At 34.9% G+C, this 17,431-nt stretch overlaps 2 protein-coding genes across 3 annotated transcripts in view; one reads left to right on the forward strand and one right to left on the reverse strand.

Moving 5' to 3' along the window:
• Positions 1–2,264: 2,264 nt before the first annotated feature.
• Positions 2,265–13,532, reverse strand: LOC130446831 (uncharacterized). Its single transcript, XM_056783317.1, has 5 exons — positions 13,382–13,532; positions 8,874–9,077; positions 6,741–7,207; positions 3,119–3,325; positions 2,265–2,423 (listed from the first exon to the last, which is right to left on the reverse strand). The coding sequence occupies exons 2-5, from the start codon at positions 9,010–9,012 to the stop codon at positions 2,265–2,267; spliced, it is 972 nt and encodes a 323-aa protein (XP_056639295.1). The 5' UTR covers positions 9,013–9,077; positions 13,382–13,532.
• LOC130446769 (uncharacterized) overlaps positions 10,283–17,431 on the forward strand; it is a 37,952-nt gene continuing 30,803 nt past the window's right edge. Inside the window, exon 1 of one of the 2 annotated variants that reach the window (XM_056783210.1) lies at positions 10,283–10,453. The gene's annotated coding sequence lies outside the window, so the exon portion shown is untranslated. The remainder of the gene's footprint in view (positions 10,454–17,431) is intronic. The other variant, XM_056783213.1, reaches the window with a different exon arrangement.

The following is a 17,431-nucleotide window of genomic DNA, read 5'->3' on the forward strand; positions in this document are numbered from 1 at the left end:
AATTCAAATTGAGCTCAGGCTAAAAATGTTTAAACTAGTTGTAGAGAAAGGTAGTACTCCGCGCGAAAACTAGGTTGTAAGATGAAAACCGAGCTCCTTCTTTTCACACCGGCACACAAACGCGACTCTCACGTCCTCTAAAACCGCAAAATATCTAGAGTAACGTATTGTGATCCTGTACGGAGAAAGCGAAAACAAGAGTTCGATTCCGGGGCCTCAAGTGTCTCACTATCATAGATTCCATGCGTACGGGCTTCCAGGTCCTCCCACCCTTGGATCTAGCGATACCATTCGAAGCCATACGGGCTGAACATCCGCCAAATGACGACTACTACCGTTAACAATAAGGGTTGATTTGGAGGCTGAGCGGAAGCAGTGAATTGGTGACTCCGAGCCCGTGGTACTGAATAATGGATCCACTTGGAACTCAAACGGTTCCAGAAGGAATGGCTCGGCGAATATTTTTCGTTTGGCCAAGCCGAGGTATTCGTTGTGATTGAATACGGACGTGCGCTTCTCAATCGACGCCACTGGATCACAATAATGTCAATCAGCTTAGATAATAGAGCTGCCATACAAGCAATAACGGCCGAAAAGGTGTGCTCTAGGTTAGTGTTGGAGGGCAACAAAGTCCTTCAAATTGAGGGCAGCATACAGGCTGAATATCCACAAGAAATTGCAGGCTGGATCAACAGATCATGCAAAAATCTGGACGCAGGCTAATCATTTCGATGAGTAGCTACCAAATGACGTCTACTACCGTTAACAATAAGGGTTGGCGTGGAAGCACACATCGCTGAGCGGGAGCAGTGGATTGGCGACTCCATGCCCGTGGTACTGAATAATGGATCTACTTGGTACAAAAACGGCTCCAGGAGAACAAAATCCGGTGAGTGATCGCTGCAAGATCCTTGGTACTGAATAATGGATCTACTTGGTACAAAAACGGCTCCAGGAGAACAAAATCCGGTGAGTTATCGCTGCAAGATCCGTGGTACTGAATAATGGATCTACTTGGTACACCAACGGCTCCAGGAGAACAAAATTTGATGAGTGATCGCTGCAAGATCCTTGGTACTGAATAATGGATCTACTTGGTACACCAACGGCTCCAGGAGGACAAAATCTGGTGAGTGATCGCTGCAAGACCCTTGGTACTGAATAATGGATCTACTTGGTACAAAACCGGCACCGGGAGAACAAAATCTGGTGAATGATCGCTGCAAGATCCTTGGTACTGAATAATGGATCTACTTGGTACACCAACGGCTCCAGGAGAACAAAATCTGGTGAGTGATCGCTGCAAGATCCTTGGTACTGAATAATGGATCTACTTGGTACAAAAACGGCTCCAGGAGAACAAAATTTGATGAGTGATCGCTGCAAGATCCTTGGTACTGAATAATGGATCTACTTGGTACAAAACCGGCACCGGGAGAACAAAATCTGGTGAGTGATCGCTGCAAGATGCGTGGTACTGAATAATGGATCTACTTGGTACACCAACGGCTCCAGGAGAACAAAATCTGATGAGTGATCGCTGCAAGACCCTTGGTACTGAATAATGGATCTACTTGGTACAAAACCGGCTCCAGGAGAACAAGATCCATATTTTATTGTATGGTCGGAAGTTCTTGTTTGATAATGGACACTACACTACACTATCTGCACACCAACACTCACAATTACACAATTCGAAGCACGTTTCGATATCCAATCAGAGATTGAAGGTGAAGAGTCCTTTTGAGGTTAGGTTACTGTTAAACCATTGATTTGAGAGTTGTCATAAGGAGGTGAAGAAACCGAACAAATATTTGCCGAATAAAATTTTACGCTTTTAATGACCGTTGCCTAAACTTACGTCTGATTTTTTAAAATTGAATTCCGGTTTTTCGGCATTGAAGTTTTCTAAATTTTTTTCAAGTTGTTTAATTTTTACTTGAATGTTTTTCATATCGAGTTCCGTTTGCGAAATCGATTGTTGTTCGATATCCTAGAAGATCAGATATGGAAAAAATTTATAAAAAAAAAAAACGATTTAAAAAGAAAACGAATTTACCGTTTTTTCGCTAAACCTTCCAATACTTTGAGTTTTTTCCATTTTATTCGTATTAGCGTTATTTATATTTCTATCGTTGGTGTCTCTTTCCGGTGTATTAACGTGGTAATCTTCGCGGAAATTAACGTCGCTCGGTAAGATGATTCGTTCTTGCAACTTCTCGTATTCCCCTTGCAATACTTTCAATTTGTTTTCCAAAATGTTTTTATCTCTGGAAACTTGTTCGAGCTCTTGCTTCAACGTTTCGGAACTGATGGTGAGCTCTTCTAATTTCGTCATAACGGCTTTTTTCGATTTCGTATTCGATTTTATGTCTTTCGTAGCGATTTCCAATTTCTTCAGCAACATACCCTTCAAAAATACGCTGTTTCAAAAATTGACGAAATAAATCTACCGAAAGGAAATTATCTCTACGGTAAGTCCGAGATAGAAGGCCAATGGTGCGAGAATATGATCCAGGTTCATTCTCAAAGATCCGAGGAAAGATTCAAAGGGATTCAAAAAAAATTCCATACTGAAATCTACTGAATACTGAATTAGTACCAAGGGATATAGTGGGGAAACGCCAAAAAATCGGGAGCTCTCCTGTACGGTTAGTAAGAAGGTTGATGGTACGTCTACCATGTACTTTCGTCAATTTGGAAATCCCAGTATAATCCAGGTAAACACCTAGAGATCTAGGTGAGTCTCGGCTGGGATCTACACAATTTTCCATCTTTAGATCAGGGATTCCTAAAGTGATCCCGGTCCAAAGATCCGGAGGTCCATAGGAGATACTCGACAGTTGGTTTAAGTGCATACCCATAATTAAATCTTCACATTTTTTGGAGTACGATTGAAATTTTGTAGCCAATAATATTTTCTAATCGATTCGCGAAGAAAATAAGGAACTTTCTCTCCGTAGGTCCGCCAAAGTGTCTGTTGCCCTAAATTCTTGTCAATCGTCTTTATAACGCAACGTCAACTGTCAACTTTCGAAACATCACACTGCCAGTGTTGCCATATCGTGAAAATTCAACCAATATGAGTAATAAGTAAGGAATTTATTATAGAACAAACCTTTTCTTGTATCAATTCTTCAATTTGTTGTCGAGCGGTTTTATTGTCTTTCTGAATCGCCAATAATTGTTTGTTGATATCTTTTTTTTCTTTATTCGCAATATCAACTTTTTTCAACAAATCGGAATGTTCCTTTTGAAATTTCGATTGTAATCTCAGAATTTCTGCTCGCAGTTTAGTTATTTGCCTGGTGTCCATGAAACGTTCCTAGAAATTTATTATTAGATGGACTGAGACATAGATGGCGCTATTAACATTAAATCCTTACGATTGTCAATCAACCCCAACCTTCAAAAGATACGTCACTCAATTTGACAGATGTCGAACTGTAAATTTGTGAGTTGTACAATTTCGAGCGACGCAACTTTTGTCAGTTTGAAGAAGTTAATAGAAAAGGACTTTTCCTTGGAAAACTCGCGCGTCGGGAAGTGGTTCGCTAGGCGGTGGACGCCTCGAAGAAACTGTCACCAAAAAGGCCGCAAAATAATTTCGTATGACCGTAAAATGAAGCGATAAATCTCGTTCGACATTCTGAGCAATGTTTGGAGCTGCTCAATCGCAATAAACTCAAATTTTTGCGACTGTATGTGGATCAAACGTGACTCTCTCATTTCACACTGGAGTCTAATCGATCGCTCTCTTCTGTACTGTGTCGAGCATCTTCGGAGAAAACTCGGCTCCCAAGCATAACCTGAAGATACTCGACACAATACAGAACGGGGCAGTTCGATTTGGCAGTTTATGAAAGAACTAATCGACAAGCAGACGTGGCTCATGAGCGCCGAGTCTCATTTTTCGGAGAAATGCAAATCCGTAGAATCAGCTACCAAGGAACGACTTTCCCCAGTACCAGAACCTACAGAAGTTCAAGATCGATGTCCAGAGGCATCTCCAAACGGCAGGTAACACTCTCGCGCGCTACGAAGCGTGAAATACGCGAAAGTCGGCTGGAAAGACCATGGCATCAGTATTTGGAAATGCGCATCGGCCTCGTTTGAAGAAGAAGAAAGCGCTTTTCCATCAATACAATTCGATAGCCGCAGGAAATCCAATGGGCCGCGTAAAATCACCGAAAGACCTTCTACATTATAATTTTTTAGTTCTTCAGACTCGCCATTTCATTGTGTAAGGAAGTGCGACGCGAGTTGAACGCTTAGACAAACGTAGCGCGATCTATGAGTCCATGAGTGAAGCCACATTCTTCTACAGTAGCCTTGGAAACAGTGTGGTCGGTTTTTTCGATAATTTTTGATATCTATATATGACAATGGATCAAAAATGGCTCTACGATTTCACACTAGAGTCTAATCGACAGTGTCAGCCGGCTGGAAAGGTCGTGTCATCGGTCAACATCCATGGACTACCGTGAATGAAGCCACATTCGTGTACAGTAGCCTTAGAAACAGTGTGGTCGGTTTTTTCGATAATTTTTGATATCTTTATATGACAATGGATCAAAAATGGCTCTACGATTTCACACTACAGTCTAATCGACAGTGTCAGCCGGCTGGAAAGGTCGTGTCATCGGTCAACATCCATGGACGACCGTGAATGAAGCCACATTCGTCTACAGTAGCCTTGGAAACAGTGTGGTCGGTTTTTTCGATAATTTTTGATATCTATATATGACAATGGATCAAAAATGGCTCTACGATTTCACACTAGAGTCTAATCGACAGTGTCAGCCGGCTGGAAAGGTCGTGTCATCGGTCAACATCCATGGACTACCGTGAATGAAGCCACATTCGTCTACAGTAGCCTTGAAAACAGTGTGGTCGGTTTTTTCGATAATTTTTGATATCTATATATGACAATGGATCAAAAATGGCTCTACGATTTCACACTAGAGTCTAATCGACAGTGTCAGCCGGCTGGAAAGGTCGTGTCATCGGTCAACATCCATGGACTACCGTGAATGAAGCCACATTCGTCTACAGTAGCCTTGAAAACAGTGTGGTCGGTTTTTTCGATAATTTTTGATATCTATATATGACAATGGATCAAAAATGGCTCTACGATTTCACACTAGAGTCTAATCGACAGTGTCAGCCGGCTGGAAAGGTCGTGTCATCGGTCAACATCCATGGACTACCGTGAATGAAGCCACATTCGTCTACAGTAGCCTTGAAAACAGTGTGGTCGGTTTTTTCGATAATTTTTGATATCTATATATGACAATGGATCAAAAATGGCTCTACGATTTCACACTAGAGTCTAATCGACAGTGTCAGCCGGCTGGAAAGGTCGTGTCATCGGTCAACATCCATGGACTACCGTGAATGAAGCCACATTCGTCTACAGTAGCCTTGAAAACAGTGTGGTCGGTTTTTTCGATAATTTTTGATATCTATATATGACAATGGATCAAAAATGGCTCTACGATTTCACACTAGAGTCTAATCGACAGTGTCAGCCGGCTGGAAAGGTCGTGTCATCGGTCAACATCCATGGACTACCGTGAATGAAGCCACATTCGTGTATAGTAGCCTTGAAAACAGTGTGGTCGGTTTTTTCGATAATTTTTGATATCTATATATGACAATGGATCAAAAATGGCTCTACGATTTCACACTACAGTCTAATCGACAGTGTCAGCCGGCTGGAAAGGTCGTGTCATCGGTCAACATCCATGGACGACCGTGAATGAAGCCACATTCGTCTACAGTAGCCTTGGAAACAGTGTGGTCGGTTTTTTCGATAATTTTTGATATCTATATATGACAATGGATCAAAAATGGCTCTACGATTTCACACTAGAGTCTAATCGACAGTGTCAGCCGGCTGGAAAGGTCGTGTCATCGGTCAACATCCATGGACTACCGTGAATGAAGCCACATTCGTCTACAGTAGCCTTGAAAACAGTGTGGTCGGTTTTTTCGATAATTTTTGATATCTATATATGACAATGGATCAAAAATGGCTCTACGATTTCACACTAGAGTCTAATCGACAGTGTCAGCCGGCTGGAAAGGTCGTGTCATCGGTCAACATCCATGGACTACCGTGAATGAAGCCACATTCGTCTACAGTAGCCTTGAAAACAGTGTGGTCGGTTTTTTCGATAATTTTTGATATCTATATATGACAATGGATCAAAAATGGCTCTACGATTTCACACTAGAGTCTAATCGACAGTGTCAGCCGGCTGGAAAGGTCGTGTCATCGGTCAACATCCATGGACTACCGTGAATGAAGCCACATTCGTGTACAGTAGCCTTGGAAACAAAGCAGTGCGGTCTGGAGAATTGTCCTCGCCTCGGCTGATTTTGCCTCTCCGTTTCTCGATATTTTTTTGACGCAACTGCTTCAGTAAGTCAGAGTAATATGCCGCGTCAACCAATGGATTTAATCAGACAAATACCATTCGCAATCCCATTAGTTATTCGGCGCTTTGCTTTTTTTGGCACCGACTATTCCTTCAGGAACTCGTCCACATCATGGAAGGTGAAGCCAGTTCTGTTCGATTATATTAAAAGAATCTAAGAAATCGCCGGGTACAAATGACCAAGAATCTACGAGTCGGTCAGTAAAGCTGCAATCGTCCCGAACACGTCGAGATGGACAAGTAAACGGTGGATAGTTAAGTGTATTTAGTGTGTAGAAAGATAAACCGCGGACTCACTTCTTTGGGAGGAATAAAAATTTTGTTATTTCTAAACAGCATGTGGCATCTCGGCGCGCTTTTTGTAGTAGAATCCGACAGATTGCTGCAGGTTCGTTCTCTCAAAAAATTCGGACAGCTCACGTCAGATTTAAGTGCGAGTCGCTTTTTCAAATCCATTACTTGGAGACTGGTGAGCGGTGCGGGTTTTATTTTGATCGGTATTTTACTGACCGTTGAATTTATTTTTGATAAGGAGTTTGTTCTGGCGAAATTGAGAGTTAGACATTTCCACAAGATCGTTTTGATCTTTACGTTAAATATCAGCCACCAACACGATTTGACAAATTGACATACGATCACGGAACAAACAAAAGTGGCGAAATTCCAAAAAAGTAGCAAAGCGCCGAAATCCCTCAATTTTAATATCACATTTTCTGATCGGTCTAATTTTTCCATGTAGAGAGCTTCGTAGAGAAGATCGTAATCTGAAAATAAAGAAAAAAAGAAAAAAATAGCTTTTGGAAATGATTCGTCTCGTGGTTTCAACTAGGAAGAGTAATTTAAGTTGGTATTTCTGTAGATTGGGTTCCATTTCTATCGAGTGACTAGGGGGAAAGAAATTTGTCTCGATACAAAGATAAAAATAGAAAAAAAAAGGAAATTAGTGTCAAAATTGCTTGCTACCACTAATTTTTAATGAGCTTTCAAGTTGTGCGTACAAAAAGTGTTCGATTCCAACAAGTAGAACTGTCAAACTGTTCCACCATTTCACACACATAACCTCTAAAGAATCGAGTGTCTTGTGGGTTGTTTTTTGTGGATATATCTTCTTTCCACACACCGTTATTTTCATTTATAATGTTAGGCTTATCGGGAAAGCAACAGTAGCAGTTTAAACGACCTGCAAGGACCAGCATCGCAGTGATTGACCAAACGAGGTGACGATTCCAGAAATGTTGAAGAAAATCCACTGGATAATCTTCGACTGGAAGTGCGCCAGCTAGCAGACATTCCAAAAAGTGCGGAACATCTCATATTAACTGAAAATTTGGACAAAAGCCTTCCATCGAATGTTTGACAATGTTTCACACAAATAAAGTCAAATTTTTGCGCCGTTTCATAACCATGGATCCATCACTTCACACCCGAAACAAAAAAACAATCAAAACAATGGACTCGAAAGGGAGAACCGGCTCCAAATGAAGCAAAGATCGTACCATCTGCAGACAACGTCGAAACTTGGGATAATTTTCGTTGACTATTATGAAAAAGGAAAAACTATCAACGGCGAGGGTTAAACGCAACGTTTGAGCGAAGAAATCAAGCAAAAACGGCCGCATTGAGCTGAAAAGAAAGTCCTGTTTCACCAAGACAGTTCACCAGCTCCCTATTCGCCAGTTTTAGTCTCCTTGAATTATTTTCTGTTCCCAGACTTGAAAATTTGGTTCAGTGGTCAAAGGAAGAAGAGTGAACATCGCTGGGAAAAGTGTTTGGAGCAGCTAAAAGGAGATTACGTCGAAAAATTTTTGTGTTTTCTGCTAGGCCAAGTACTTCTTGCACCATCCTAGGAAATGACTCCTTGTTAGCGTGTTTCTGATGCTAAAACTGTAGATTTCCAAAATTTTGGCTAACTAAAAATTCGAGGTCGTCGCATACCCTTCGATAGGCATTTTTTCGCGGTAAAAAATAAAAAAATCGGCGAAAAACTTTAAGGTACAATTGAAGCATTGCATTGGGGTTAAATTCAAAGAAAAAAAAACTTTCAGTCGGGGGAAATTGAGGCTTAGCCTCCAACGTGTTAAGAAATCAACTAGTTAACTAGTTAAATCATAAAAAAATTGGAAATAGGTTATAATTTTAATTAAGATGGCTGGAAAAGGTTCATACTAATCTGCAGGATTATGATTCCATCGGATTCTTTCGGTACACTTTCAAAATGATACTCCCAGTTCCATAAAGGAGGTTCCCAAGGAGCTGGGATCGCTAAAACGCTGTTAGGTAGGTTTTGACGAGACCGCCGAGTTGCGGGCTATCTACAACGTTAATTCTTATCTTGGTTCTCATTCTGCATATTCAGGCACGACTCAGGCATGGTATTCCATTGTGAAAATTCTTCTTTTCCAAAAATAAATAATTAGAAAAACATTTTACCTTCAACATTGTATATATATCCTCTGGGATGTCCTCCGAACAGGTCCGTGGCACACAATAAAAGCCAAAAAATTAATCCGAATGCCAGTAGCGATTTCCAATGAATAAACATTTTATGGCGTTTATATTTTACATGCATGGAATGGAAAAAAATCAATTTCAGTTATTAGATTTCATGTAAAAAATATCTTCCATGCGAAATTACTGAAAAAAAAATACTTTTGACATTTTTTGACGTGTTTATAATTTCGTGTCATATGCTAAGTTGATGTTAAAATTAAATTTAACAGACCGGATATTTTCCTACAAGTGATTCGATGTATTTTCAAATTTTGCCGCCATTTACACAACCAATATCCGTAACTGTCTTAAAATTCTCTATTCACATTTAAAATCAGAATTTTTTCCCCAAAAAAAACTCGACAAAGCACAAGAATTTTTAAATTTTTATCTTCGACACAACGCGAATTTTGATGTATGGTTGTTAATTATTTCTTTAAAAAAAAAAAAGGAAACTAATTAGTTTATACAAAAGAGAAAAACTGAACGTGGTTTAACCTCTTAAAAAGAATGAGAAAGACCCGCCGGCAATCGACCCCAGCCCAATTTAAACTTCTCTCATTATGTTGTCAGACACGCGTGTTGATCTTATAAACATGCAAACAGCGTTGCCACGTCGCTTATATCAATTTCCTCAAATATTACCAAATCTTTGAAATCCCTTTCGACGATATTCTATAAATTCTTATTGGAATCTATAAGAAATCATAAATAAATGAGTCGTTTAAAAATATTATTCTTCACATCATAGTCGAAATAATATTTCATCAATATTTTCATAAAAAAATTACTTATAAGTAGAATTAGTTTGTTATTTATTGTTTGTTTCACTTCGTAAAAAATACTTCAGAGATTGTATTCTGTTGTAAGCGAATTCCGGAAAAATCTTACATCCGACAACGTTGCTTCTAATTTCAACAGGTATGGGTTGTGAGAGCAATGTTGCCAGAGCTAGTACAATTGTACATTTTCCCTGCGTACGCAAATATAAAGTTATTTTATATTTTAGTTTAATAAAATAAACTAGAAATTGTACTACATTGTAACAATAATTAGAAAACATAACCGAGTTGATTTATATTTAGATCGCGAGATTTTCGTACTGCATTGCTGATTTTATAGGTTAACTTTATATAAATTTTTCATCCTTAAAATAATAATTGACACAGTCTATAACATTTTTGGGAAAAAAATTTAATTTAAACTTATGTTTATACATCTTTCTATAATTTTATTAAATTTGTTTGAACTTGGTACAATTTTTACATTCAGCTTTTAAATTGTGGCAACACTGGTTGTTCAAGAGCTTGGAGTGGCCATAATAACATTCGATCAAAACGTAAGACTTCAGTGTTGCTTTTATGCTTTTGTCGAGGTGAGTTGGACGCGATGAAATTTTCGAGCTCCGGAGTACGATGATACGTTTTTATGGAACTGTCGGGATTAGGGATATTTTTTTATCGTACAGTGTCGCATAAAAGTGATTCCATATTTTGAACGGATTTTTCGAAAATACAAAGGTAAGTATATGAATTGAATTGAAAAATGTTAATTAATTATTGAAAAAATAATTTTAAGGAAATAATTTCTTTTTCAAATTCGAATCAGCTCTCAATTAGATTTGCAAATTCAAAATTACAAAATTATAAAATTGTGTACATAGACCTTTTAATGAGTTTTTCTTAATTGAATAGTTTAATTTTAGGTTACTTTTCATATAAAATTAATTTCAAAAACAAGTAAATCTGTTATTTATAAATCTGTTAAATAATTTTTCTCGTTACGAATTCCTCTACACATTCATAATAATTAAATGGCTGTTCAACTTTTACTATTATTAAAAATAAATCAAAATAGTGTCATTGAAGCTATTTAAATTGTTATCCAGTTATATTTAGAATTCCCATCTCTATATAAGGTTATTTATTGGGTGCGCAAATTCAACAAAACGTCAGACGCCATTTGCCGTAATACACAATAACATAACCTAATCACAACGATTGAATACAAATTTTCTCGTAGATAATTGTTAATTTGAAAATATTTTCAAAGAAATTAAAACTTTGATCTAAAATCGGTATTTATATTTCGCTGTGTGTGACCAAATTATTGTTTTGGTAACTAAAAGTACGTGAAAAAAACCAGACCTACAGTTAAATAAAGCTTGTGTTGGCAATGGGAAGAGTCAAACAAAATAGTAAACAACATCGTTTGTAAACATTGTTGTGTTTACGTTTATCTTCATCTTTTTAGAAAGTGTTGATTTTTTTACGAAGTAACAGCGGAAAAGATCAGTGTAGGTAAATGTAACACCGATATCTGGCATATATACAGTATAACATTAATAATATTAAATATAGTCAATTTTTGGGGGGGGGGATTTATTTCTCTAGATTTGTTCTATACTCTTTGTTTGTCTATGTTGTGATACGACACGTGATAATTTCAAGTTTATATTTAATACAAGCTTATATTAATTAAATTAAGTTATTAAAACTGGTGTTAATTATGACATAACAACTTTATTTCTCTATTTGGTATTTTAATTAGATAAAAACACGCGAAATCTGATTCAATAAATAAATATATACACCTAGCGACATCCCTTGGTGAAAATAAAAATTAACAAATTAAATTTCCAGAAATACGATATTAGGATGTCTAAATCACGTGATACAATATGGCGGTTTTAGATGTACAGCCGCATCAAGATTTTACACATTTTTGTTTTTGGCATAATTTCGAGTTAATTAAAATGTACGTTGTGGAGTAAAACATATTTTGAGTTGCAGAATAATTGATGTGAGTGAATGGCTTAGCTGGACTGCAATTTTTTCAGTCATAAATTGCCGATAAAATAGAAATCTTCTACTACTAATAATAAACACAACTACATGAAGTACTTGACTCAAAAAGACATATGTTTTGAAACGGCCAACTAACTTGTTAAAATGAATGCGTTTGTTTAGAAACTTTTTCTTGCGAACGTAATATTTATTACAAGAAGAAAACATTACGTAACACCGCGAAGTTTTTATACAAACACTTATTTTGTCATTAACGTTAAATCGACGAATCTGCTTTTAATATAATGGTTGAAAATGATGAATATGTAATACCCGTCTATACATGCACCTCATGTAGTAATTAGTTATTGAATTTAATCCTATAATTACATATTTAATTTATGGATGCAATAAAATTGGTATCGTTATTGCTAGAGGGATATTTATATTTAGTACTGTGAGAAATTCCGAATGAATAGTGATGAGTTATGATTTGGACGACGCATTTGCAATATAACAAACTAAAAAAGAAATTAGACAGCTAGAATATTCAAATTCGAATTTATATATAAGTGGCGTTTAATATAATTCTAAATGTCGGTATTTTTTGACGATATGTAGTGGTTATGCAGATGCAATTCATCGATATAAATTAGTAGGAGTAGATAAAAATGTTTGTGACTTTTTACAATTATTATTACAATGTAAAATGTGGTTTTTATAGACATAAATCGTTTAGCATATAAACAATCGAAATATTTCATATCGTTGGAGCCGTCGAACGACTTACACAATCATTTTGATATATAGCCTAGCAATGAAATGCAAAGTGGCAAATTAATAAATGGGCAGACTAATGTATGGTAATATCGTTTGGAATTATTGCAATCGCTCAGCTTGAATGCTGCTTTATTTACTGATTGAAGCGATGTACTTGAGTTAAATAACCTTTATTTAATTGAAATATTTATTGTTGGATTTTATCAATAATTAGATCTCAAAAAATGCGTATTAGAATAATACACTGTTGAATATTTTGGTATTGGAATTGTTGATGAAGTAGAAAAGAAAAAATTAATCAATTTTTTTTCATATTTTCGTTTTTAATGTAAATGGCATTGGAGTAAACTTTACAAAATTTCAATTGAAACACTCCAACCAACTTAATTACATTGGATAAGCGATATGGGCCTAAGGAGATAAATAAAATTTCATGTTATCTATCAAATTTGTTTTTTTATCATTAAATATTCGTTTTCTTAGAAATTAGTTGTGTTCAAAGAACATCGATTTCAGTATGTGCATTAACAAGGAAAATAAACAAAATATGTTGTAAAGTAGTAAAGAACAAAAAAGTAGCAAAATACGAAAAAAAAAAGAATATTTTCAATCAGAAACATTCTATTTCGATTATTTGATATTTGTACGTATATTTTTTCACTTCCTTATCGATAAGAAATACCGCCTTTTTCAGTATAAGTATACCAGTAAATTGTGAAGCTTTAGGAGTAATTTATACAAGTAAACACCACAGTTAACACGACTAATATATAATTTATTAGTACAAATCAAATGATGTCCAAATAATAACATAGATTTAAAATGACCGAAACTAATTTCCTAATAAATATCTATTAGTTTTGTAACTAAAACTCAACTCACCGCTTAGTCCTAATAAATATTCGATATCCACAACAGTTTTGTATAATTGAATACATTTATTGTTACCACAACACTCATAATTACATACACAATTACTAAAAATCACTCAATTGCACTGTCTGCCGCGATTTCTATAACCAAGTTATTGACTTCAGAGACAAAAGAAACATACTAACTTGACATATACCATATTTTCCCGCCAATGAACATCTTCCCGCGAGAAACAATTCCAGCGGCAAAACCATTAGGGGCGAGGGGGAATCTACATATTTATTCCCAAATTAATAAACTATAAAGTGGACTTGTAAATAATTTGTCCTTATTTAAACTATTCTTTATACTTTCAAATGCATCCAACAATTTATGACTATATCTCGTTCTCTTACCTATAAAAAACATTTATATATAATAGTCACAAATTGACAGTGTTGCCGGCTATACATAACATAACAACATAATAATTCAAGTTGATATATATACGATGAGACTTTGTTTACATAGAAGGAATTATTGTATAATTAAATCAAGATCTAATAATAAAATACGACTTTAGCACTATATCAACTAAAAATAATGAAAAAGGAGATCGTCACACCTGTCAAGATATTTAATATGCATAGAACCAACTCTTCTCAAAAAACGTAATGGCCTTGTCACTATCGCCATCATCTACGTTGAATTATTAGTACAAGTCGTTGCGTCATAATAGTGAAATTTCATCATATAATTACGAATCATAATTTTGGAAATAGTCAACGAAAAAACACGCGACACTATTATTTAACTTTCCACTAGAGTTATTATTCTCTTCATTTACCTTGTCATAATATACGAGCTGTATTCAATAGTGTACGTCATTACTATTATTATTAAATAACTAATGTAGTTATAGTACAGCTAGTGCACATCAGTGTAATTAAAAAATATATATCCTACTTATTTCGTCGATTATATTAACAAAATTATATACCTTGAACATTCCAACGTGTGGAAATTATTATTTTTGTGCTTAAATAATTATAAAATTGTATTATATATAATACCGTAAACGTATAGTACAGATATTGACCACTAGAGAGCGGTGGTAGTAAGATGTTATTTAATGTGTATGTTAACACAATTTGGTAGCAGTCGCTGACAATCAGTCAGCCGGATCATATCGTAGGAGGGGTGTACGTAGAAATTATTAAAAAATACACGTTGTTGGGACAGATATATCCCAGATATCACCATTTTGACTTATTTTCATGGTTATATTAATTTAAAATCAATATTTATAATATGAAAAGTTTTGGATTAGAAATTTAGTATCATTATTCTGTCGTGCATAAAATTAAACTATAACACACGGAACTTATGATTTTCATTGTTCATTTGCACTGTACATCTCTTTTTAATTAAGTTTATTACCATATCTTTCTATTGTTCAGAATGAAATATAACCTTATAGATGCGTAATCTAGTTTGAATTGATTATTCTTGCACTTTCGACGCGTGCTTACTCTCGAAAACATTACAGCACAATACGATACAGCTGCCAATTTTGTCATGGCCCACTAGGCTCGACCGTTACTACAAACATACGGGGAACAAGCGTTCTTGATGCGTATGCAAGGGTAAAAATAAATGAAGGCATCTAACCGTGAACGAGTTATAGAAGTCACTAGACGTCAATCATACATTAGATATATCTTTAAAGGAAGAACATTCTTTAATTAATTGAAAAATGTTGTTTTTATCTGGTATAATTTAATAGAGGAAATTAAATTTATTATTATATCGAAAGCTATAAATTACACATGAAATACGAGAACGAAAATTCTAAACTATTTTTCCATTTTTTATAGCTAGACTAATTACGTATACCTCCAATAGGTCAGTAACCTAACAACCTATACTACTTTCTTCTTCGTTTTTTTTTCGGTCTCTTCTGTTTCTTCGACATAGTGGTACTAATATATTTATATTTGGAATTTTAAGAACGGTTTTGAAAATTTATTTATAATGGAAATCGAAAGTTGTGAGTTGGTGCTTAAAATAAAAAAAAAATCTTTATATTCGACAAGCGAGATTTTCTCATAGGATACGTGGCAACATCGCAATAGAGGTTGAAAAGTTAAAAATTAAATAATCTTTATCACATATTGAGTATTGAGAATAAAACGAGAATATCATCCTTATCTGTATCTAAAACAAAATGAAGATACCTGATAAAAACCAAAACTTTTCAACAATTTCAGATTTTCTAATTCCCATTGAGTTATTAGTTAAAAAAGAAGACAGAACATAAAAGGCTAATTCATTTTATATACTCATTATTTTACAATTGAATTCGCAAACCTTTGTTATAATCTTCTTTGTCTTTTTAATTAATATCCTTATGCTTATTATTAAAATGTCTTCGTCGCTAATATTAACAAAATAAAATTTTGATATTTCACATAATCCAACATAATAGACATAGACAAGTTACGTCTATGGTTTCCGTTGTATGAACTTAGCCGAGTTCAGAGTTCAAATCGGTCGTTAGGAGAGTTGTGAGATCGTATCAACATTGATTGCACATTGTGTTTGTCCGGCCATTTTGATAGTTATTGTTGTTAAGTCTATACATTGCAACTACGAGTAATTTACTATATTAAGTTGGCTGGATACACGTTCGGTATGAACATAACGAAAATATATAAAAGAAGCAGACTTTTCAATAATTTTAATTAATATTTGAAACTAGAGAATATACAGAGAATGTCAAAAAATAAGAAATGATAAATACGTACATTCTATTATGTAATATAAGGAAAGGGAAAAAAAAGATGGTTGTTTATGGCGCTTTATGTGAAATATTACCTTATTTATATTATTGTCCATTTGAAAATAGTTGATTTTCCTTTTAAAACAATTTACGTTTACCGGATGCAGTTTTATACAATGATGTAAAAACTGGTAGTGTAAATTTGAACATCGTAATATTTATTAATAACGTTTTAGTTACCGGTAAATACGGATAATAATAATGGTTAATTACATTAATTATCTATTTTTATGTACGAGAGTGTACAAATACAATTAGTTTTCATTCTTTTGTGACAATTTGATTTGACAACTTTAACAATTTAACTTTTTACGTTAAAAATCCCACTCTTTAGATGCATTATTATGGCTCTGGTTATTGAACTCTCGAGATAAATTTTTATGTAAATCGAGTACACAGATTGGACTAAATAATAACAGGTTTCAATATTAAATTCTCATTTTCAATTACTTCGAGACGGACAGGTTTGGCAAAATATAAAACGGAGAACATTTCCAAACAATTTATTTTAATAGGTTTAGTTGAATATAAAGATAATTCATTCTATAAACCATCGTATTTTTACTACATAGAACGAAAACTGTCAAGATATTTGAAGTATGAAAGCGCAGTTGCCAGATTCAAATTATTTACCACGTTTCTTCTTACTTAGTGGAATTTTTATTTAAAGAAACAAAAATTTAAGAAACAGTGATACGGAATGGAATATTTCTATAAATTAACATTATTTTTTATATTCTTGATATTGAAAATTAAGGAATACAAATAAGTGAGGTTATACTCACCTAAAATTTCTTGTGTCTCTACGTTACGGTGCCGATAATATTCATTTTTTCTCTCACTGCGCATGCTTGATGTGCGCAGATCTAACTGACGCGCTCATAGGAGAGAGATAACGATACAAGGAGCATTACATATACGGGGGTATCAACGCCATACATCAATTCCTTCTTCTCGAATACAGGTCCGTACTTACATTAAGTACAAATATATTATTATAAACATAGTAGTAGATTTATTGAAAATAAAAATCGTACCATTTAATACATTTATTTTATTTTTATATGTACATCAGAATTTTATTTCGTTATACAGGGTGGTATATTCATTATACAGGGTCATGTGTTTGTTATACAGTATTATGTTTATCAATTATATAGGGTAGAATTTAATAATTATACAGGGTCGTGTGTTTATTATACAGTATTATGTTTATCAATTATATAGGGTAGAATTTA

Source organism: Diorhabda sublineata, chromosome 7, assembly GCF_026230105.1.
Source record: "Diorhabda sublineata isolate icDioSubl1.1 chromosome 7, icDioSubl1.1, whole genome shotgun sequence".
Classification (NCBI taxonomy): domain Eukaryota; kingdom Metazoa; phylum Arthropoda; class Insecta; order Coleoptera; family Chrysomelidae; genus Diorhabda; species Diorhabda sublineata.

Bases quoted from the DNA above. Each gene is read 5' to 3' on its own strand.
- LOC130446831 (XM_056783317.1), bottom strand. From the start codon at position 9,012: ATGCATGTAAAATATAAACGCCATAAAATGTTTATTCATTGGAAATCG. The intron at 7,208-8,873 runs GTAAAATGTTTT...CTTTATTTTCAG, and splicing joins ATATATATACAATGTTGAAG to ATTACGATCTTCTCTACGAA. The intron at 2,424-3,118 runs GTTTGTTCTATA...TTTTTGAAACAG, and splicing joins AAGAATTGATACAAGAAAAG to CGTATTTTTGAAGGGTATGT.